The sequence below is a fragment of the Lipophrys pholis genome, assembly GCF_963383615.2.
Source record: "Lipophrys pholis genome assembly, chromosome: 1".
NCBI classification, from domain to species: domain Eukaryota; kingdom Metazoa; phylum Chordata; class Actinopteri; order Blenniiformes; family Blenniidae; genus Lipophrys; species Lipophrys pholis.
The window spans coordinates 25,750,255-25,774,270 of record NC_137635.1 but is presented as its reverse complement, the minus strand read 5'-3'; the positions used below and the strand labels follow the sequence as shown (position 1 = coordinate 25,774,270).

The window sequence follows — 24,016 nt, the reverse complement described above, 5'->3', positions numbered from 1 at the left end:
ATCTGCCTCCACCTGGTGGATGCTCGGGGTCATTACGCCCATCACCCTCATCACTCCAGACCACACACACACACACAAACACACACACACACCCACACACACACACACACACTTTGTACATAGTGTTGCTGTTTAATAGATTAGATCACCGTGTTAGATGTTGTTTGCTATTTGAATGTTGATTTATGAGATGATTTCTGAATTATTTCTGAATTAATACATTTTATTAATAAACGCCTGTTAGCTGAATTGAACGCTTCTTGGTGATTATTGTGTATTTATTGTTGACAATTCACTGGTTTGTAACAGTCTGTGCTCGGATCTCACACCTTCCATTCTATTTAAGATTGTTATATTTTATGCAGAATCATTAACTAACTTAAATAAACTTTTTACTACCGAGACTGATATTTTGGTATTAGCTGTTTCCAGTTTATCTGGTGGTGCCCCAATTTATTATTAATACATAAATAACAAATTAATGCAAATTAATATTTTTTTATTAATAAATTATTTTTGATAATTTATTCATTTTTAAGTAATTACTCAAATACTTTAGGAGTTGTTAATGAGTAAATGACCATTTACTTCCATTAATAATTAGTCCAGTCCATTAATCCAGTGATTTATTACTTTCAGTAATATATTATTTACAGTAATTTAATGCTAATAACCAACTATGAATCCCAACAGGTGTCAGGGTTAAGACTAGAGGTGAGGGGTCAGGGTTAAGATCAGAGGTCAGGGGTCAGGGTTAAGATCAGAGGTCAAGGTCAGAGGTCAGGGTAAGGGTTAAGAAAAGAGGTCAGAGGTCAGGACAACCACAGTGTGAAGACAGAGGTGTAGTCTGTCAGAGCTACTGACTGGCTCCTCGTTAGCGCTGAAGAAGAAGTAAGATGGAGGGACGGCAAAAGAAGGAAACATTGGGGGATGTAAGAACTGCTCACTGGTGGTGGAGAGCAGAAAGAGGAGAGTGTCAGAACTGCTCACAGGCGGTGGAGAGCAGAGAGCGGAGAGTATGGGTGTTTGTGAGAGAGAAGAAATGACTGTATATGAAAATGACTGAGCTCGCCTCCCGAAGCTGCTCTGATCCACGTCTGCAGAAAAATACCAAGAACCGAGGACAGGGCTGTGCAATGGAGCTCCTCTGGATCAGACACTGGAAACGTACTGGGAGGACTTCATGTTCTCACTGTCTGGACAGAGGCTGAGTTCCTCATGGAGCTCTGACTGGAGGCTGGTTGTGATTGGTGAGAGGAATTTAGGGCCGGCTACCTGTCACCTTTGGATTTCCCTTTTGATGTCATGAAACGGGAAACCATCTGATTTTCTTTTTCCGATTTGATATTGGTGGACAAAAAACCTTTGGAATTTGAAAAACGGAAATCGGGTCATTTCTGGTTTCCTGTTATGCGTTTGTTAAACAAAATTCGGGAAATAAAATACGACCGTAATTCTTTATTTCAAGCTTGATTTACCAGAAAGCATGGAAATTAAGTCTCTTCTTCGTTTGATGGGAAAGTAAACAACGGCACATTGTGTTGCTGCCCCCTTCAGGCGGTCTGTGACCTTTGAACTTGCCCACCAGTTGATTTAGATGTTGTTAATCCACCCATTGCTGCTTCCTCCAGTGCCCTCTAATGTCCTTTCCTGTCAACTCAATCCTCATGTGTTTTTAAAACAAAACCTAAACTAACTAAAAAATCTAAACTACCTCCACAGGTAAACAAAATCCCACAACAATCAGATGTGGACTGTTAAATATTCCTTCTCTATGGTCTAAATCTTTACTTGTAAGTGATCTGATAATAGATGACTAATGTGAGTTCTGTCCCCTCACTGAGACCTGGTTAAAAGGAGACGGATATCTCAGCCTAAATGAAGCAACTCCCACCACTCATGTTAACCATCATGTCCCTGGAGGAACTGGACGAGGAGGAGGAGGAGCATCTATCTAGAACTCTAGTCTTCTTATTGATCCCAGAACTAAAACTAACCAGAAATCCTTTGAAAGTCTCACTCTGAATCTCATGACTCTGAGCAGAAAACCCAGCAGCAGTTCTACTTGTCCTAGTGTCCCGTCCTCCTGGACCATACTCTGAATGTCTGTCTGAATCCTCAGACTGTCTCTCTACTTTAGTACTGAGCTCAGATAAAGTCCTTATAGTGGGAGACTTTAACATTCATGTAGATGTTGACAATGAGCCTTAACATTGCATTCAGCTCTTTACTGGACACAATTGGATTTTCACACAAGGTGAATGAACCCACTTAATCACACGCTTGATCTTGTCCTCCCTTATGGTATTGACATTGATCAATTAATGGTTCTTCCCCACAACCCTCTGTTGTCGGATCACTTCCTGATGTCATTTGAATTTACATTAACTGGCTTTATAGCCCCGGAAAATAAACTGAAATATAAAAGATATCTATCAGACAATCCTGTAGCCAAATTCAGGGAAGTACTCCCATCAATACTGACTTCAGTTCTATCCGTGGATCCAGCAGTAAACAGCTGTCACACCATTAGCATTAGCATTAGCATTAGCATTAGCATTAGCCCTACTCAGGCTGACTTGGTTGTCTATGGAACAGCAGCCTTACTTCACTCCACACTTGATTCCATTGCTCCCTTAAAGATAAAAGCAACAACTCAGAGGAGGATAGCTCCATTGTATGATGGTCATGAGAACTTTAAAGAAATCAGCATGAAAATTAGAGAAGAAATGGTACTTAACTCAGTTAGAAGTATTTTGAACAGCCTGGAGAGATAGTTTACTAATCTATATAAGATCCCTTCGCAAAACCCGAAATACCTCCTATTCCTCCTTAATAGAAGAAAACCAGAACAATCCTAGATTTATCTTCAGTACTATAGCCAGGCTGACAAAAAGTCACAGCTCTGTCGAACCTCATATCCCTTTAACTTTGAGCAGTAATGACTTTCTAACTTCTTTAATGACAAAATTCTAACTATTAGGGATCAAATTAAAGACTCACTGCCCAAAGCTGCTGCAGATCGATCAACCACATCCTCAGATTAGTCAGTGGAACTAGATTTCCAGTTATTCAGCTTCCACCCTATAGAGCTCCTTGAGTTCTCCTCAATCGTGGCTTCATCTAAACCAACAACTTTCCTGCTAGATCCAATCCCCACTAACCTGTTTAACGATAGTTCCCCTGTGATTAGTACATCAATACAAGATCAGATCAACATATCTCTAATAACAGGTTATGTACCACAAGCCTTTACACCTCTTCTTTAAAAAACCTAACCTTGACCCAGGTGTCTTAGCAAGTTACAGGCCAACATCCAACCTTCCTTTATTTCTAAAATCCTACAGGAAGTAGTTTGTTTATTTCTAAAATCCTACAGGAAGTAGTTTCAGTCACTGAGTATCAATATCCAACCTTCCTTTATTTCTAAAATCCTACAGGAAGTAGTTTCAGTCACTGTGTATCAATATCCAACCTTTTTTTATTTCTAAAATCCTACAGGAAGTAGTTTCAGTCACTGAGTATCAATATCCAAACTTCCTTTATTTCTAAAATCCTACAGGAAGTAGTTTCAGTCACTGAGTATCAATATCCAACCTTCCTTTATTTCTAAAATCCTACAGGAAGTAGTTTCAGTCACTGAGTATCTATATCCAACCTTCCTTTATTTCTAAAATCCTAGAAAAAGTGATTACAAGTCATTTATGTGACCATTTAATCCAAAATAATTTATTTGAGTCTTTCCAGTCGGTTTTAGATTCATCAGAGCTCAGAGACTCTCTGATCAGAGTTATTGATCATCTTCTCTTGGCCTCAGACAAAGAACTGGTCTCTGTTCTGGTCCTGCTAGAGCTCAGTGCTGCATGTATACTATGGATCAGAACATTGATACTATGGATCAGAACATTGATATTATTGATCAGAATATTGATTTTATTGATCAGAAACCCTGCACAGCAGCTGACTTTACCATAGAGGAGCAGTTAATCTCTGAGATTATGAAGAATTCCAACCCATCCAGCAGCTCAAAGCAACACTGCTGCTGCAGCCAAAGCCAGAACCTTCCTGACTTGTTAATGCTGACTTGGTGAGATTAGAGCAGATTAATTCATGGGACAATAGAAACGGAGTCACTTTCACTTTATTCCAGCAGAAAGGTTCCAGGCAGAGCTTCCTCACTGCTCTTCTTTTACTTTACATTTTACATCCACTTGTTCTGAGGCGGAGGTTCCTCCGTGTGAGGCTCCTCCCCCGTGTGAGTGTGTTTCAGTGCTCTTCATGACAAAGAAAACCAGAGTTAATCCTGAAATTAATCCAGGAGAGAAAACCAGAGTCCAGTGATGCCAGTAACGCATGAATTAGTAACACATTACTCTCATATGACTACTTTTTTCAGTACTATTTCTAAACAGGTAATCAGATTACTATTACTTATACATGTAACTGTGCTTTACTATTGAGTGACGAGCCTTGAGCACTAGGGTTGGATAGGTTGGACATTGCATTCCGAGACCATCAATGTCGACACCAGTGACATTAAGATATTGTGGCGAGCAATGGAGAAGTTAACAAATGAGATGAACAGAAACTTTTATCTTGACACACCAAACCCTTTTCACTCCAGGTTGCCAACTTCCAAATATTAAAATAAACTAAACTCGATCAACTAACTAACTAGTTCAGGTGAGCGGTGCTCAGAGCAGGTGAGCGGTGCTCAGAGCAGGTGAGCGGTGCTCAGAGCAGGTGAGCGGTGCTCAGAGCAGGTGAGCGGTGCTCAGAGCAGGTGAGCGGTGCTCAGAGCAGGTGAGCGGTGCTCAGAGCAGGTGAGCGGCTAAACCCAACTACTGGACGAAAAGAACCGGACTGAAAGAACCGGATTCCTAAACCGAAAAGGTGATTGCCTTCCAGTTTCTCCCTGTTTGTGCTCTGTTTTAGCTCCTATTAGCTCCTGTCTCGTCATGGCTTCCCCCTCCTCTCCTCCTATTTTTTCCTGCTCCAAATGTCAGATGTTTAGCTACACCTCCACCTCAGTTACTGACTCAGGGACCTGTGACCTGGAGCTTTATTGTAGCACTTGAGGCGAGGCTGAGTCAGCTTGAGGAGCGTCTCCTCTCTGTCCAGCTTAGGGCTAGCCCTGTAGCTAGTAGGCAGCCGCCAGGTTTAGCTGGAGCGGAGCGTTCTAGCTTAGCAGCGCAGGTAGCTGCTAACTTTAACCCCCCCTCAGTGGCCCCCGAGCAGCCGGGGGAACAGGGCGGTTGGGTGACTGCCAGGGGTAAACGTAGCAGCAAGAAGTCTACCGGACACCCCCGCTACACCCCGCAGGCCTCCGTCAGTGTCTCCAATATGTTTGCCCCACTCAGCAGCACGCTGGTTGAGAAGGACACGCTGGTTATTGGCTCCTCTATAGTGAGACACGTTAACCTAGGACAACCAGCGGCCACAGTTAGCTGCCTGCCTGGGGCCAGAGCAGGCGACATAGAGTCCCAGCTAAAGCTAATGACCAAGAGTAAACAGAGATTTAAAGGGATTATAATCCACTGCGGTGGAAACGACTTTCGCCTGAAGAAGTCTGAGGTCCTCAAAGCTAAGGTAGAGTCAGTGTCCACATACGCGCGGGCCATTTCAGACAAAGTAGTTTTCTCTGGCCCCCTCCCAAACCTCATCAGTGACCAGATGTTTAGCCGCACCTCATCTTTTAACCGCTGGCTGTCAGGGTGGTGTCCCAGTAACTCGGTAGGCTTCAGTAATAAATGGAAGTCCTTCTGGGGCAAGCCTGGTCTCATCAGGAGGGACGGCATCCATCCCACGTTGGATGGAGCGTACCTCTTATCTAGAAACAGAGTTAAAAGCTTAGCTCCTCCATCCTGACGTAGCAGAGTGGGGACCAGGCAACAGATTCACAGTCCTACACGCCTCTCTGAGTTTCCCTCTCGGCAGTCACCAACCATAGCTAACTTAGTCAAACATCCCATAGAGACTGTGTCTATCCCTCGGACCACCACAAGTATAAAACTATCTAAACCTAGGAAAACAACTTCTAATGACTACAAAAACTTCATCCGTATCAAGTGTGAAACTAGACAAAATCAAGACAAAAGAATGAAATGTGGTTTCCTAAACATTAGATCTTTATCATCCAAAGCTCTTCTAGTCAATGATCTGATAACCAAACACAACATTGATCTCTTTGGATTAACAGAAACCTGGCTATGTAAAGATGAGTATGTTAGTCTAAATGAAGCCTCCCCTCCAAGTCATACTAACACTCAAATCGCTGGTGAAAGTGGTGGAGGAGGGTGGAGGCAGCCATCTAGAACTCTCAGTTACTAATTGATATTAACCCAAAATCCAACTTAGTTCTTTTGAGAGTCTGAGCATGACCATGCCACACCCGTCAAATAAAATAGTAAATTCTGTAGAATTTGTAATCATTTATCGTCCTCCTGGACCTTGTTCAACTTTTCTAACTGAATTCTCTGAATTGTTGTCAGATCTAGCCCTGACTAAAGATAAAGTTATCATGGTAGGAGACTTCAATGTTCATGTTGACCTAGAAAATGATAGTTTCAGTACCAGCTTTAGATCTACACTTGACTCTCTAGGTTTCTCTCAGGTAGTAGACGGGCCTACCCATAAACATCTCCACACCCTAGACCTCATTCTAACTTATGGTTTGAATATAGAGCGTCTGGCCGTCTCTCCTCACAATGATTTCCTGTCAGATCACTTCTTAATAACCTTTGACTTTGTTCTAAATAGTTATAACCCTCCGGTTAAAGCCGTGTTAACCAGGTCTCTCTCTGATAACATAGTAACTAAATTCAAGGAAAGAATTCCCTCTGCTATAGAATCAGTAGTGAATCTTCCTGACCCGTATACTGTTGCTAGCTCAGACATTGAATACCTAACAAACAGTCTGACAGATATGCTAAAAACAACGCTAGACGACATAGCTCCTCAAAAAATGAGACTGAAAAAACAGGAAAAGTCCTCCCCATGGTTTAACTCATCAACCCGCCAGCTTAAACAACGCTCCCGTAGATTAGAAAGAACTTGGCGTTCAACAAAAACAGACCTAGATTATATAGCCTGGAAGGATAGCTTCAAAACTTATAAGAAAGCTCTGAGTAGAAGTAGAACTAATTACTACTCATCCTTAATAGAGGAAAACAAAAACAACCCTCGGGTTCTTTTCAGTACTGTAGCCAAACTGACCAAGAACCAAAATAGCGTGGAGCCCACCATTCCTATCAATATATGTAGCGAGGACTTCATGAAGTTCTTTCAAAATAAAATGACAAGGCTTAGGGATAACATCCATCAAACCCTACCGTCTGTTAGCCCCATAACAGAGGAACTGGTTAAACCTAACAGTCATCTGGAATGCTTTCAGCAAATACAACTAGTCCAACTAAACTCCCTTATTTCTTCTGCTAAACCAACTACTAGCCTGTTGGACCCAATTCCTACTAGAATTCTGAAAGAGGCACTGCCACTAATCAATAATTCTATACTCGCAATTATTAACCAGTCTCTAACAATAGGCTATGTGCCACAATCCTTTAAACTAGCAGTTATTAAACCTCTCATTAAGAAGCCAAACTTAGACACAAGCCTTCTCTCAAACTACAGGCCCATCTCCAACCTTCCTTTCCTGTCAAAGGTTCTGGAGAAAGTAGTGGCTAAACAACTCCAGGATTATCTGCAGGAGAATAATCTGTTAGAGGACCTTTAGTCCGGCTTCAGAATGAACCACAGTACAGAGACTGCACTGCTAAAAGTTACTAATGACCTTCTAATGGCCTCAGATAGAGCTCTTCTATCTGCTTTACTTCTTCTGGACCTTAGTGCCGCATTTGATACTGTCCATCATAATATACTCTTAAGGAGATTAGAAGATGCCGTCGGCATTAAAAACTTCGCCTTAAACTGGTTTAAATCATATTTATCTGACCGGTTTCAATTTGTTCATGTAAATAACAAATCTTCAATGCATGAACGGGTCCTGTGTGGAGTACCACAAGGCTCCGTCCTCGGACCCATATTGTTTAATCTCTATATGTTACCACTCGGAAATATTATTAGGAAACACAACATTAACTTTCATTGTTATGCAGATGATACTCAGCGATATTTATCAGTTAAAGCCAATCAGGCCGACCAACTTGTTAAACTAGAGTCCTGCCTCAGGGACGTTAAGTCCTGGATGTCTATCAACTTCTTAATGCTCAACACATCCAAGACTGAGGTTCTAATCCTAGGTCCTAAAAAGCTCAGGGATTACTTTTCAGATAGTCTGATTACCTTAGATAATATTACCTTAACCTCTAACAGTGATATTAGGAACCTGGGTGTTATTTTTGATCAGGATCTGTCCTTTATGTCCCATGTTAAACATGTCTCCAGGACAGCCTTCTTCCATCTAAGGAATATTGCAAAAATGAGAAACTTCTTGTCCTTCAAAGATGCAGAAAAAATGCTTCCTGCCTTTGTGACTTCAAGATGAGATGATTGTAACTCCCTAATGTCAGGATGTCCAAACTCCTCTGTTAGGATCTTCCAGCTAGTGCAGAACGCTGCTGCAGGTTTACTAACCAGAACTGGAAGAAGAGAGCACATCTCCCCAGTCTTAGCATCCTTACACTGGCTTCACATCAAATCTAGAATAGAATTCAACATCCTTCTGATCACATATAAAACTCTTCATCACCAGGCTCCGTCCTATATGGAGAAACTTCTAGAAGTGTCTCACCCTCCACGAGCCCTTGGCTCTGAGGATGCAGGACTGTTGGTAATCCCTAAAGTCCTTCAAAGTAAAACAGGAGGCAGGAGTTTCAGCCATATGGCTCCTTTACTCTGGAATCAACTAGCAGCCTCGGTCCGAAGGGCCCACACCATTAGTTTATTTAAGAGGAGACTAAAAAGCTTCCTCTTTGATAGAGCTTCTCATTAGGAATAAAATAGGAGCACTAAGTTGAGCTGCTCTAGGCCTAGACTGCTGAGGGGATTTCCTCTCTCCCGTTAAAGGGAGGAACTCTACATTTGGAGCTTCTGTTTCTTGTCTTTCTTTCTTTCTCTCTGTGTAACAACATTACTGGAGCCAGCAGATACTGCCGCCGTCTGTTTTTCTCCCTGACAGGAGGGGAGCAGGATCCAGGGGATCAGACCCCAGACTCCCAGAGTGGAGTTACCACGGTCCTACTACCCGACCCCACCACAGCACCGGGACCCCACCGCAACGGCACGGCCCTTAAACTCCAGACTGAGATTGGTTCATCATCAGACCAACGCTCATCATAGACTTTTCTTAGTATTTGTACTTCTCTGGCCTGTCTGCCACTCTCTCTCTCCCTCTTCTTTTCCTCTCTCTCCCTGTCCTATCCCATGTACTTCTCCCACCAACCGGTCAAGGCGGATGGCTGCCCTTCCAGAGTCTAGGGTCCGCCCCACGCTTTCTTCCTGAAGAGGGACTTCTTATGAACTTCTCTCCATGCGAGGGAGTTTTTCCTGGTTTCCACTGTTGCTTGTTCCATCTGCTGCTCTGGAAGGTTTAGTTGGGTTCTGTTGTTCTCGATCATTGTAAGAAGCTCTGAGATGTTTGTTGATGTGATTTAGCGCTTTACAAATAAAATTGAATTGAATTGAACTACACAAACTAAGCAACAAAAACAACACAACCATTACCAACACTAACAATGCTAATATAACCCAAATAAAGACATTTGGAACACTGCCAACCCAACTCCCATAATGCATTGCAGCAATCAGCTCCGTGACACTACAATATGTTTCTGCTGGTAAAGTGTTAATCTGACAGAATCAAGATGGTAAAACGGCTTTAAAGAAACTTAACCCATGATTCTCAATCAATCTCCAGACTCTCCCAACAAGATCAATCTCATGACCTGGCAGAGCGTCTGTTGTTCATGTTGGAAACTCAGAAACAGAGGAAATGAAAACAACTCTGATGGTACAGCATCTGTGGTGCTGAAACCACTCCTGCAGAGCATCTGTGGTGCTGAAACCACTCCTGCAGAGCGTCTGTGGTGCTGAAACCACTCCTGCAGAGCGTCTGTGGTGCTGAAACCACTCCTGCAGAGCGTCTGCTCCCCAGATTTACATGAAAGCAGAACAATGATCTTTCCTTTGCTGGAGGTCTGTAGCTCAGGTGTTGGTCTCCCATCTTTTAAAGCTGCTGATTGTCCTCTAAAAAAAGTCGTGAAAATGTCATGATCATCTCTAGAGCTGCCATCCTGCCTGTTAACCCGCCAACTAGCTAGAGAACCTGCACTGTGAACGTACCTTTAGCATTTAGCATAGCACGGTTATGGCCAAAGGCAGCGTAGAGATCTGCCTTTTTACCTAAATGAGTTTCATATTGGAGAACTGACTGCCCATGAGCAAACATCCATACATCCTGGATATGACCGGCAGGAGAGGGTGTGGCCTTCAGGAGAAGGTGTGGCCTTCAGGAGAGGGTGTGGCCTTCAGGAGAAGGTGTGGCCTTCAGGAGAGGGTGTGGCCTTCAGGAGAAGGTGTGGCCTTCAGGAGGGGGTGTGGCCTTCGGGAGAGGGTGTGGTCTTCAGAAGGGTGTGTGACCTTCGAGAGAGGGTGTGGCCTTCAGGAGAGGGTGTTGCTTTCAGTAGGGGGTGTGGCTTTTTGAGAGAGGGTGTGGCTTACAGGAGAGGGTTTGGCCTTTAGGAGACGGTGTGGCATTTAGGAAAGGGTGTGGCTCTAAAGATAGGGCGTGGCCTGCAGGAGAGGGTGTGGCCTTCAGAAGAGGGTGTGGCTTTAAAAATAGGGTGTGGTCTTCGGGAGGGGGTGTGGCCTTAAATAGAGGGTGTGGTCTTCAGGAGGGGGTGTGGCCTTCAGGAGAGGGTGTGGCCTTCACCGTAAGACAATGCAGGAGTGACAGACATGCAGCCTTTCTGCCATACCAGGAGATGGCGGTGTTGAGTCATCTGGGCTATGAAAAGCACAAAATGCTGACACTTTCAAACCTCTATGTACTGTAAGCTACCGGAAATTGAAAAATGATATATAATTATATTAAAATTACAACAAATAATCAAAATGAATATTTAATTCATTTCAATTCAGCCTTGGTAGATCCTGCCTACCCTACCTACCCTGACTGACGTGCCTACCCTGTAGAGTTAGTATTAAAGCGTTACTATTAAAGCGTTCCTATTGTAGCTTTTCCATTGTAGCGTTACTATTAAAGTGTTGCTATTGTAGCGTGACTATTGTAGCATTACTATTATAGCGTGACTATTATAGCGTTACTGTTGTAGCATTATTATTGGAGCGTGACTATTATAGCGTGACTATTATAGCGTGACAATTATAGCGTTACTATTATAGCGTGACAATTATAGCATTACTATTGTAGCGTGACTATTATAGCGTGACTATTATAGCGTGACAATTATAGCGTTACTATTATAGCGTGACAATTATAGCATTACTATTGTAGCGTGACTATTATAGCGTGACAATTATAGCATTACTATTGTAGCGTGACTATTATAGCGTGACTATTATAGCGTTACTATTATAGCGTGACAATTATAGCATTACTATTGTAGCGTGACTATTATAGTGTGACTATTATAGCTTGACTATTATAGCGTTACTATTATAGCGTTACTATTATAGCTTGACTATTATAGCGTTACTATTGTAGCGTTACTATTATAGCTTGACTATTATAGCGTTACTATTGTAGCATTACTATTATAGCGTGACTATTATAGCGTTACTGTTGTAGCATTATTATTGGAGCGTTACTATTGTAGCGTGACTATTATAGCGTGACTATTATAGCGTGACTATTGTAGCATTATCATTATAGCGTGACTATTGTAGCGTTACTATTATAGCGTTACTATTGTAGCATCACTATTATAGCGTGACTATTATAGCGTTACTATTGTAGCGTTACTATTATAGCTTGACTATTATAGCGTTACTATTATAGCGTTACTATAATAGCATTACTATTGTAGCGTTACTATAATAGCTTGACTATTATAGCGTTACTATTATAGCGTGACTATTATAGCATTACTATTGTAGCGTGACTATTAGAGCATGACTATTATAGCGTGACTATTGTAGCATTATTATTGTAGCATTACTATTATAGCTTGACTATTATAGCGTTACTATTATAGCGTGACTATTATAGCATTACTATTGGAGCGTGACTATTATAGCGTGACTATTATAGCGTTACTATTATAGCATGACTATTATAGTGTTACTGTTGTAGCATTATTATTGGAGCGTGACTATTATAGCGTGACTATTATAGCGTTACTGTTGTAGCATTACTATTGTAGCGTGACTATTATAGCGTGACTATTATAGCGTGACTATTATAGCGTTACTATTGTAGCATTACTATTGTAGCATTACTATTATAGCGTGACTATTGGAGCGTGACTATTATAGCATGACTATTGTAGCATTACTATTATAGCGTGACTATTATAGCGTTACTATTGTAGCGTGACTATTATAGCATGACTATTATAGCGTGACTATTGTAGCGTTACTATTATAGCGTGACTATTATAGCATGACTATTATAGCATGACTATTGTAGCATTACTATTATAGCGTGACTATTGGAGCGTGACTATTATAGCATGACTATTGTAGCATTACTATTATAGCGTGACTATTATAGCGTTACTATTGTAGCGTGACTATTATAGCATGACTATTATAGCGTGACTATTGGAGCGTGACTATTATAGCATGACTATTGTAGCATTACTATTATAGCGTGACTATTATAGCGTGACTATTGTAGCGTGACTATTATAGCATTGCTATTGTAGCATGACTATTATAGCGTGACTATTATAGCATGACTATTATAGCGTGACTATTGTAGCGTAACTATTATAGCGTTGCTATTGTAGCATGACTATTATAGCGTTACTATTGTAGCGTGACTATTATAGCGTTACTATTGTAGCGTGACTATTGTAGCGTGACTATTGTAGCGTTACTATTATAGCGTGACTATTATAGCGTTACTATTGTAGCGTGACTATTATAGCTTTGCTATTGTAGCATGACTATTATAGCTTTGCTATTGTAGCATGACTATTATAGCTTTACTATTGTAGCGTGACTATTATAGGGTGACTATTATAGCGTGACTATTATAGCGTTACTATTGTAGCATTACTATTGTAGCATTACTATATAGCGTGACTATTGGAGCGTGACTATTATAGCATGACTATTGTAGCATTACTATTATAGCGTGACTATTATAGCGTTACTATTGTAGCGTGACTATTATAGCATGACTATTATAGCATGACTATTATAGCGTGACTATTGTAGCGTTACTATTATAGCATGACTATTATAGCATGACTATTATAGCGTGACTATTGTAGCGTGACTATTATAGCATTGCTATTGTAGCATGACTATTATAGCGTGACTATTATAGCATGACTATTATAGCGTGACTATTGTAGCGTAACTATTATAGCGTTGCTATTGTAGCATGACTATTATAGCGTTGCTATTGTAGCATGACTATTATAGCGTTACTATTGTAGCGTGACTATTATAGCGTTACTATTGTAGTGTGACTATTGTAGCGTGACTATTATAGCGTTACTATTATAGCGTGACTATTATAGCATTACTATTGTAGCGTGACTATTAGAGCATGACTATTATAGTGTTACTGTTGTAGCATTATTTTTGGAGCGTGACTATTATAGCGTGACTATTATAGCGTTACTGTTGTAGCATTACTATTGTAGCGTGACTATTATAGCGTGACTATTATAGCGTGACTATTATAGCGTTACTATTGTGGCATTACTATTGTAGCATTACTATTATAGCGTGACTATTGGAGCGTGACTATTATAGCATGACTATTGTAGCATTACTATTATAGCGTGACTATTATAGCGTGACTATTGTAGCGTAACTATTATAGCGTTGCTATTGTAGCATGACTATTATAGCGTTGCTATTGTAGCATGACTATTATAGCGTTACTATTGTAGCGTGACTATTATAGCGTTACTATTGTAGCGTGACTATTGTAGCGTGACTATTATAGCGTTACTATTATAGCGTGACTATTATAGCATTACTATTGTAGCGTGACTATTAGAGCATGACTATTATAGTGTTACTGTTGTAGCATTATTATTGGAGCGTGACTATTATAGCGTGACTATTATAGCGTTACTGTTGTAGCATTACTATTGTAGCGTGACTATTATAGCGTGACTATTATAGCGTGACTATTATAGCGTTACTATTGTAGCATTACTATTGTAGCATTACTATTATAGCGTGACTATTGGAGCGTGACTATTATAGCATGACTATTGTAGCATTACTATTATAGCGTGACTATTATAGCGTTACTATTGTAGCGTGACTATTATAGCATGACTATTATAGCATGACTATTATAGCGTGACTATTGTAGCGTTACTATTATAGCGTGACTATTATAGCATGACTATTATAGCGTGACTATTGTAGCGTGACTATTATAGCATTGCTATTGTAGCATGACTATTATAGCGTGACTATTATAGCATGACTATTATAGCGTGACTATTGTAGCGTAACTATTATAGCGTTGCTATTGTAGCATGACTATTATAGCGTTGCTATTGTAGCATGACTATTATAGCGTTACTATTGTAGCGTGACTATTGTAGCGTTACTATTATAGCGTGACTATTATAGCGTTACTATTGTAGCGTGACTATTATAGCTTTGCTATTGTAGCATGACTATTATAGCTTTGCTATTGTAGCATGACTATTATAGCTTTACTATTGTAGCGTGACTATTATAGGGTGACTATTATAGCGTGACTATTATAGCGTTACTATTGTAGCATTACTATTGTAGCATTACTATTATAGCGTGACTATTGGAGCGTGACTATTATAGCATGACTATTATAGCGTGACTATTATAGCGTGACTATTGTAGCGTAACTATTATAGCGTTGCTATTGTAGCATGACTATTATAGCGTTGCTATTGTAGCATGACTATTATAGCATTACTATTGTAGCGTGACTATTATAGCGTTACTATTGTAGCGTGACTATTGTAGCGTGACTATTGTAGCGTGACTATTGTAGCGTTACTATTATAGCGTGACTATTATAGCGTTACTATTGTAGCGTGACTATTATAGCTTTGCTATTGTAGCATGACTATTATAGCTTTGCTATTGTAGCATGACTATTATAGCTTTACTATTGTAGCGTGACTATTATAGGGTTACTATTAGTACTATTAGTTACTGTTCGTATTGTAGCGACCTTCTCCAGTGTCAGCCAATGACAGACCAAGTCGCTCTAACGATATGTTCAGGAACACAAAAGAATCAGAACTAACAAACATCATCACTAAACCACATCATTGCATCAAGAACACACCTGCAGAGATGTTTTACTATTTTTGTAAATTTCCTGAGTGAACAGATCTCAATCTATCAATCAATCAATCAATGAAAGACTTTATTTGTCCACAGGGGGCAGATTCAAAGGTCACATAGAGCAGGTAATGCAAATGAATAAATAGATAACAGAATACAACTACATCACGGGGTTAAATACATAGAAATATACACACTAGACCCCCCACTGACTGGCAGGAACATACGTCAGTGCGTCCGCCATCTTGGGAGGGGCATTTGTCAGGCTTTCAGCAACGATACCGCATCACTGTTCTGCTTTTGGTTGTACAAACAGACAAAATCAGGACAATCGACTGCGTGGGATTACCTTCCACAGGGAGGAAAAACATATTTGTTGTTGTTGTCGTTGTGTTTAGCTCATATAACATTAACTTGGGACATAGATGAGCTGGAGCCGTGGGAAATGCTCTCTATTCCCTGGCTTAAGCTCGCCCTCAAACAACAACAACAATATCAACGTCTATTGGGTTCATCTAACGGAGGCTATTTTAGTTACAGTGTGTAGATTATTACATTTCAAAAGAAATGAGTTGCTCAGAACCAGTCAGTGTACTGTTCCCCGCCTGTTCCAGCAGGAGAACCTCAGCCTGATCCCAGTAGGAAGTACTGTCTGGCTGTGCTCAAACAGCTGAGCAACATGTAAATCCTTTATTCCCACTAGGACCTCTCCTATGCACTGCCCACATGTCCTGATGCTTTGACAGCCAGACTCAGTGAAGCCATGGCCGAGGTGGAGAGTCTGAGAAGAGAGAAGAGGAATGAAAAGATGGAGAACGGAGGGCAAAGAGCACAGTGGGGGGTCTTCTGGAGGAACTGAGAGTGAAACATCTAATAAATGGAGAGCTGGAAGAGAATATGTCATATAATATGGAATAATAGATAAATGTGTAACAATAAATAAACATGTAATAGCTAAATATGTAACAATTATTTTCTATGTAATATTAAAGGTAACTGTGTAAAAAAATGCAAGTATAATAGGTATATATGTTATTGTGTGTAAATATGTAAAAAAAAAAAATCTACATTTGTTACGCAAAACAGTTATAACTTTATAATGTATATGTTCATTGTCCATAAATGTCCCATTGTGTGTAAATAAAGACTTTACATATTGTTGTCATGGCTCCATCATGTTGCTGCTCTAAAAGGAGAGGACAGCGTCCCAATGTCCCGTCTGCAAACTGCTTCCATTTCCTCTCAATACTTTCTATAAGTATGCTACATTAAATAAATAAATGAAATAATTTTTAATTTAATAAATTAAAAATGAAAGCAATGATTCTTCACAGTCATGTAAATGTATATTTGCCAGTTTTTTTTCAGAAAACACATTGCTGTCATAGACTAACGCTCACAATATGGCAGCCACTCTGATGTATGGGAGCGGTGGGCGGACACAGTCTGCGTCTAGCGTATATGTCTATGTTCTAGTGTATATGTCTATGTTCTAGTGTATATGTCTATGTTCTAGTGGATATGTCTATGTTCTAGTGTATATGTCTATGTTCTAACGTATATGTCTATGTTCTAGTGGATATGCCTATGTTCTAGTTCTAGTGGATATGTCTATGTTCTAGTGGATATGTCTATGTTCTAGTGGATATGTCTATGTTCTATTGTATATGTCTATGTTCTAGCGTATATGTCTATGTTCTAGTGTATATGGCTATGTTCTAGCGTATATGGCTATGTTCTAGCGTATATGTCTATGTTCTAGTGTATATGTCTATGTTTAAATATGTACCAGCAGGAGGTCAAAGGTTAAATATGTATCAGCAGGGGTAACAGCTACGTCCTGTGTGAGGATGAAACAGCAGTGAGAGAGTGAAACAGCAGTGAGAGAGTGAAACAGCAGTGAGAGAGTGAAACAGTAGTGAGAGGGTGAAACAGCAGTGAGAGGGTGAAACAGTAGTGAGAGAGTGAAACAGTAGTGAGAGAGTGAAACAGTAGTGAGAGGGTGAAACAGTAGTGAGAGAGTGAAACAGTAGTGAGAGAGTGAAACAGTAGTGAGAGGGTGAAACAGCAGTGAGAGGGTGAAACAGTAGTGAGAGAGTGAAACAGCAGTGAAAACAGCAGTGAGAGCTTCCATAAAGTCCAGTCAGGTGTAAAGAACAGTTCTTGGCAGGAACTCACCCTCGGTCATCTTCCACTTGAATCCCCACTGAGGTGAACTTGGACGGGTCCTCTGGATCTGGAAGCTCCTCTGGTCCGTCCACCTTCAGGAGGAGGACAGTTTGAGCAGACCCCCTCACCCTCACCCTCACCTCCTCACCATGAACCTGCGAGCTGGCTGAAGTCTGAGCTGTGGTAGAAGACACAGCAGCTCCACATCAGGAGATGGTTGATCATCTCATACCTGGATGCCGATGGAGAGACATTTCCCCTTCCTGAGTGCTTCTTTCCTGTAGTCGTCCCGGTAGTCGTCCACAGCCATGCCCCTGCTCAGGACCGAGGGCACGGGCATGCTGACCGTCATGCTGCTGTTGCTGACGTGCTGGCTGGCCGGTCCATGGACCTGCAGGGGAGCAACGACAAGACGTACTGCAAGTCCAATAAATGGCCGTGTCCCACTACAGGAAAATAAGTCAAGAGGAGAAACCTGAGCATTAGCAGCTTCTATGGCAGCTGTCAAGGCCTTCATACTGTCGATGCTCTCTGTGGAGTTACTGAGTCCTGACTGCATGGTCATGTCTCCTCGGGGTCCCTCCTCCTCCATGTACGCATCCTGGGTGTTTGAAGAAGACAAAAAGGTTTGGTGATATACACAGGCTCATCTTACACTCCTTTAAAAGGTACATTGACTTTACTTACAGTATGAAGTGCTTTTGCAGTGTCAACACCGCACAGGTGCACTGAAAGATCTACGAGGCATGTCTATGGTGTCGACACGGTCTAGGAGATTATTCAATATGTCATGTTGGAAACCCATAAAAAAGCACTTCAACAATATGAAAAGGCAGCACTCCCTGCGTGATCCAGAGAGTGTCCCCGCCGTGATGTCACATCCTCCTTCCCCTCTGACCTCCGGGAAACGGTGTGCTTTTCAACGGCACAAAATTCTAGAAAGGGTAAATATGTCAACATTCGAGCGTGTGTCTAATGAAGGCAAATATGGCTTCCACCGTTATTTCTTAGGAAGTAAATAATCAAATCAACATGGTGACATGAGCTGGTCCAAGTCATCATGAGAGGTCAAGAGGTCATGGACAAAGCTGTGTTCCTCCTCCTCCAGATGCTGCACTGGGGTAGGTGAACCATCTCCTGGTGGAGTGGAGGCCGTCAGCACTGGACTGCCTTTCCAGACCAGGTTGGGGTGGGTGTGATGAGGTGACTAGAACCACACTGGACCAGCCCATGCATGAAGGACGTCTTTAGAACATTTTGTTGCCTCTCATGATGGTCTAGTCCGCCTCCCTGCCCACTGCCTGTCTGTCCTCAGGACGGAGGCCTCAGTGGCTCTCCTGCTGTCTGGGGATGTTGCCAGATGTTCTACCAGTTCTGACTGTTGCTGTGGCCAGATGTTCTACCAGGGCTGTCTGGTGATGTGGCCAGATGTTCTACCAGGGCTGTCTGGTTATGTGGCCAGATGTTCTACCCGGGCTGTCTGGTGATGAGGCCAGATGTTCTACCAGGGCTGCTTGATGTGCCAGTGAAGCTTCTTACTGGGTCATCAGGAACTACGTATGTGAGGCCATTCTTTACCAGCTCCGGTTCCATTTCTTCAGAGAGGGTGATGTCTTTGCCGCCCAGCAGACGGTTTCCATGACGACAGTCACCACATCCGTCCCACTTCCACCAATCCAGGAAGTTGCTGTGGTGGAGTTTATTCTGGGCAAAGTGGGCAGCTGCACAGGGCAAAACTCAACAGGTGCACCGTGCTCCGGCTCAGATAAGGTCTGTGACTCCGCCCCCTGTCTGAGCAGACGGCTGCCAGCTCCTGCAGTTAAAACCAGACCAACATGGCGGCTCGGACACAAGCTTTCTCTTTTATTACTCAAAGCGTCCACATAAATGTATTTCTGAAAAAAGATAAGCTGTGCAGTTGAAAAGTAAAAACGTTGCTTAGTAGCTGACAGATTTGAGTGATGTGTTCAGGTGCAACACGTAACTCCGCCCTCTGACATGTTAACGAGCTGCGGGACTCATACAGTAGCGACGTTACAAGCTAAACATGATTGAAATGTGACTGATAGTCATTAGTGAGCTGCAACGTGCATGTGCAGCACAGTGCCAAAATTTTTGCTGGGGGGGCGTCATGTGTGCAAAGACCATTCTTCGCTAGCGGCGAAGGGGGGCGGGGGGGCTGTTCACCCAGGGCTGAAAAAAACAGCCAGGTCCGCCACTGCTAAGGCACCTGGAGGATGGATGGAGACTACACTAGTGTGGTTGCAAAGTTGGTTGTGGATGCGTGGGCTGACTCAGGATGAGTTCCTGTCTTTCCCACTGGTCCGCCCCCCAGCACTACACCCCCCACTGTGAGGGAGTTCTGTGGAGCCAGCTGACTCTCCTTGTGCTCACGAGGAGCTGGGTCTCTCTTGGCCTCACCAGGTGGCTGAGGAGGAATCCCCGGAAGACCTCTGGCAGTCACATGTCTGTTGATGCCGGCTATGATGTCTAGGCCATAGCAAACCAGCTGGTGGGGCTTGAAAAAGCCTCTTGAGTTGCTGACAGATTTTCAGAAGGTTTGCATTGTTTCGACAAAGACTTTGATGCCTCTGTGTACCGTTACACCATGGACCGTTACACTCTGGACCATTACACCCTGGACCGTTACACCCTGGACCGTTACACCATGGACCGTTACACCATGGACCGTTACACTGTGGACCATTACACCCTGGACCGTTACACCCTGGACCGTTATACCATGGACCGTTACTTCCTGGACCATTACACCCTGGACCATTACACCGTGGACCGTTACACTGTGGACCATTACACCCTGGACCGTTACTCCATGGACCGTTACTTCCTGGACCATTACACCCTGGACCATTACACAGTGGACCGTTACACTGTGGACCATCACACCCTGGACTGTTACACCCTGGATCGTTACACCATGGACCGTTACACTGTGGACCATCACACCCTGGACTGTTACACCCTGGATCGTTACACCATGGACCGTTACACTGTGGACCGTTACACCATGGACCGTTACTCTATGGACCGTTACACCATGGGCCGTTACACTGTGGACCGTTACACCATGGACCGTTACACCATGGGTCGTTACACCCTGGACCTTCACTTCTGCTGTCTCATGGCTGATATAGTTGGTATCAGAAGCTGGGTCCATCATGGTCCCATGTCCAGCATTACCTGTTACCTCGAAGAGCAGGTTAGGGTTATCCCTAACCCTAACCCTAACCCTAACCCTAACCCTAACCCTAACCCTAACTCTAACTCTACCCCTAACCCTAACCCTAATGTATGAAAATGGATGGGGGGGATGTATTTTTTGTCTTAATATGGTTTCAGTAGGAGGACAAACATTCTTAATGTTTTCCAATGCTGTAAAAAGGAATATTAAATTTAAACATTTCTGTCAATGAAGATTTGCGCCATAGCCTGCGACGCCGGTTTCAGCGCAGCGCCGTGCCAGGCAGGTGGCTGTTGTAAACAAACCGGCGGGTGTGTCAAGGGCCATGGATCCCAAAGGGAAAAGGAGAAAGACAGCTGAGGAGAACAGAGGATTGACGGAAGAATGGACCGAATCATTTGCTTTCATTGCTAATGCGGAAGGATTGCCTGCATGTTTGCTTTGTAATAAGAAGTTGTCCAACAACAAAAAAAGTAATTTGGAAAGACATTTCCAGGGAAGGGATGCTAAATTTGCAGCCGACTACCCAGTTGGGAGTGAGAGAAAAAGTGCGATTGCAGTACTTCTGGAGAAATTAGAGGAGTGCAAAGGTGGATTTAGGAAGTGGATAATGCAGAGAAATCAAACTTAAATTGTCTTATTTAAATTTTTGCTTTACTTTTTCATAAAGCTCCTCTACTGTGTTTCATTTTTTTAAGCAAGCTGCCTTTTAATTGCAGGCTGTTTTATTACTCGTTTGCAAGCCTATTCATTTGTGTCTGTTGCCGCCATAAGGGGCAAAAGAGAAAAGGATTGTTCTGCATTTTATTCATTTGCACTGACTTAGGCTACTTAACTTGGCATTTGCAAAGAAAACTAAGAGAAGAGGATAATGCACAGAAAATTAAACTGGTTTATGTTCGATTTATATAGCCTACTTACCTTTTCAAAAGGCTGCTGTTTTATTATTATAATTGCAGGCTGCGTTTTAACTGCAGGCGTTTTGTTGCACTCTGTTGCCCAGATAAGGGGAAAAAGAGAAGAGGATTGTTTTGTTATTGAGGTTTGAAGAGGACGGCATTTTATTTCCATGGGAAGGTCTGAAATTGCAGGAGGCCTATTATGCACATTCCATTCTGTTTTTGTTTTTTTCAAACCCACAAAAAAAAATCTGATTTCGTTACTGTATTTCTACAATTTCATCAATGCAACAAAACATAATACGTTAATATTGTTATGGAAGTTAAACTTAAAGCACCAACTATGGTACAGCAGAGTAGTCATGTGGCGTGTCATTCTCTCCAGGATGCGCTGCAGGGAAAATAAACATTCAATCATGAATGCTCATTATGTATTTGTAGCCTACTTAGTCATTTTGATAGTAGGCTAATATAGCTAATATACACTTACATTATTTAAGGCTTTTGATTTTTTGCGGCTCCAGACAGATTTGTTTTTTGTTTCTTTGGTCCAGTATGGCTCTTTGAACATTTTGGGTTGCCGACCCCCGTCCTTAAGCATCAAGAGAACTATCTGCCACTTCACACTTCACACCATGGGAGGGGCTCGCTGCTGCCTTGCAGCCATGGTTGGACTAAATGAGATGAGAACTTTCTGCAGAGTTCTTCCTGGGCCTTGGGGTAATTCCTCTGGATGCCACTACCCTACCATTGCAACAGTTCCTTCTGCAACAGTTTGAGGTTGGATTGTCCAAATCCTTCTCCACTTGAGATAAATACTGATCCCACACAAGCTGCAGTATCGGGAGATGTGAGGCACAACCTGGTGTTTTTGTCAAACTTCCTCAAAGCTTTTTTTCCTAATTTTCTCAGATTTTAGGGGAAAAATGGAGTTGTTGCCCAATATATTCCATCCACTAACATGAGCCATGATGCAAAGATAATCAGTGTTACTCACTTCACCTGTTATTCTTAGTGCCTGCCTCTTCTAAAGTTTTTCTAACAGTTTTTTCGGCGCATAACTAGTCCCGCACCGCTTGGAGCGGGTACACAAAAAGCACATCAAAACATGCTTAAAATTCTGGAATAGTGTGCTATGACTTTTATAAGCGCCACGGCTCACGGTTTCCAAAAACAAATTTAAAAAAGGGTAAACAATTTCCCATTCAAAGTGATTGGGAACAAAAAAAAAAATTCAAACTTTTTCAACGCCAGATTACGTCGCCATATTTTCAGCTAGAGACTTGATTAAAAATTTTAAACGTAGCCTCTCTTGTCCTTTATTCAGAAGTGAAAACATACTTTCCACATCTCCACCCAATTTTAATCTGTGAGCCTTCAAGTTCTATAAAGTTTTCAGCCGTTTTTGGAGTTTAACATTGGTGTGTATTGGAAAAGCTTGAGTGGGGAGATTTTCATAGAGTGGGAGAAGCTGTCGATTTTCCCCCAAAAGACATGTCTCTCTCGTCTCCATGGCCACATGTCTTCCTCTTTCTCGTCATATTATACATGAAAATGTACAGTTGTGCTCATAAGTTTACATACCCTGGGAGAATCTATGATTTCTTGGCCGTTCTTCAGATAATATGAATGAAAACACAAAGCCTTTCTTCCACTCATGGTTGATGGTTGGGTGAAGCTATTTATTGGCAAAAAACTGTGTTTATTCTTTTTAAATCAAAATGACAAAAGAAAGTACCAAGATGACTCTGATCTAAAGTTTCCATCCCCCAGTTGTTAATACCGTGTAACATCAATGACAGCTTGAAGTCCTTTGTGGGAGTTGTGGATAAGGTTCTTTATTTCCTCAGATGGTGAAGCTGCCCATTCTTCTGGGAAAAAGCCTCCAGTTCCTGTAAATTCTTGGTCTGTCTTGCATGAACTGCATGTTTGAGATCTCCCCAGATTTGCTGAATGAGAGGTCAGGAGACAGAGGGCCACTCCAGAACCTTCCCTTGGTTCTGCTGTAGCCAATGACAGGTCGACTTGGCCTCGTGTTTTGGATCATTGTCATGATGGAACGTCCAGAAACGTCCCACGTGCAGCTTCCAGGCTGATGAGTGCAAATCTTCCTCCAGTATTTTCTGATAACATGCTGCATTGATCTCGCCATCAATTTTGGCCAAGTTTTCTGTGCCTCTGTAGCCCCCCCCCCCCCAAACATCAGAGATCCACCGCCGTGTTTCACAGTAGGAATGGTGTTCCTTCCATCATAGGCCATGTTGACGCCTCTCCAAATGTAACGTTTATG

At 42.1% G+C, this 24,016-nt stretch overlaps 1 protein-coding gene across 1 annotated transcript in view; it reads right to left on the bottom strand.

Annotated features, from left to right (window-relative positions):
* The window catches only part of LOC308113543 (disks large-associated protein 1-like), a gene marked incomplete at both ends in the record, with an annotated part of 78,108 nt that overhangs the window by 16,921 nt on the left and 37,171 nt on the right, over positions 1 to 24,016 (bottom strand). The window contains 3 exons of the mRNA XM_080469918.1: positions 17,635 to 17,717; positions 17,858 to 18,016; positions 18,101 to 18,226. Coding sequence (XP_080326044.1) covers positions 17,635 to 17,717; positions 17,858 to 18,016; positions 18,101 to 18,226 — 368 coding nt within the window. The remainder of the gene's footprint in view (positions 1 to 17,634; positions 17,718 to 17,857; positions 18,017 to 18,100; positions 18,227 to 24,016) is intronic.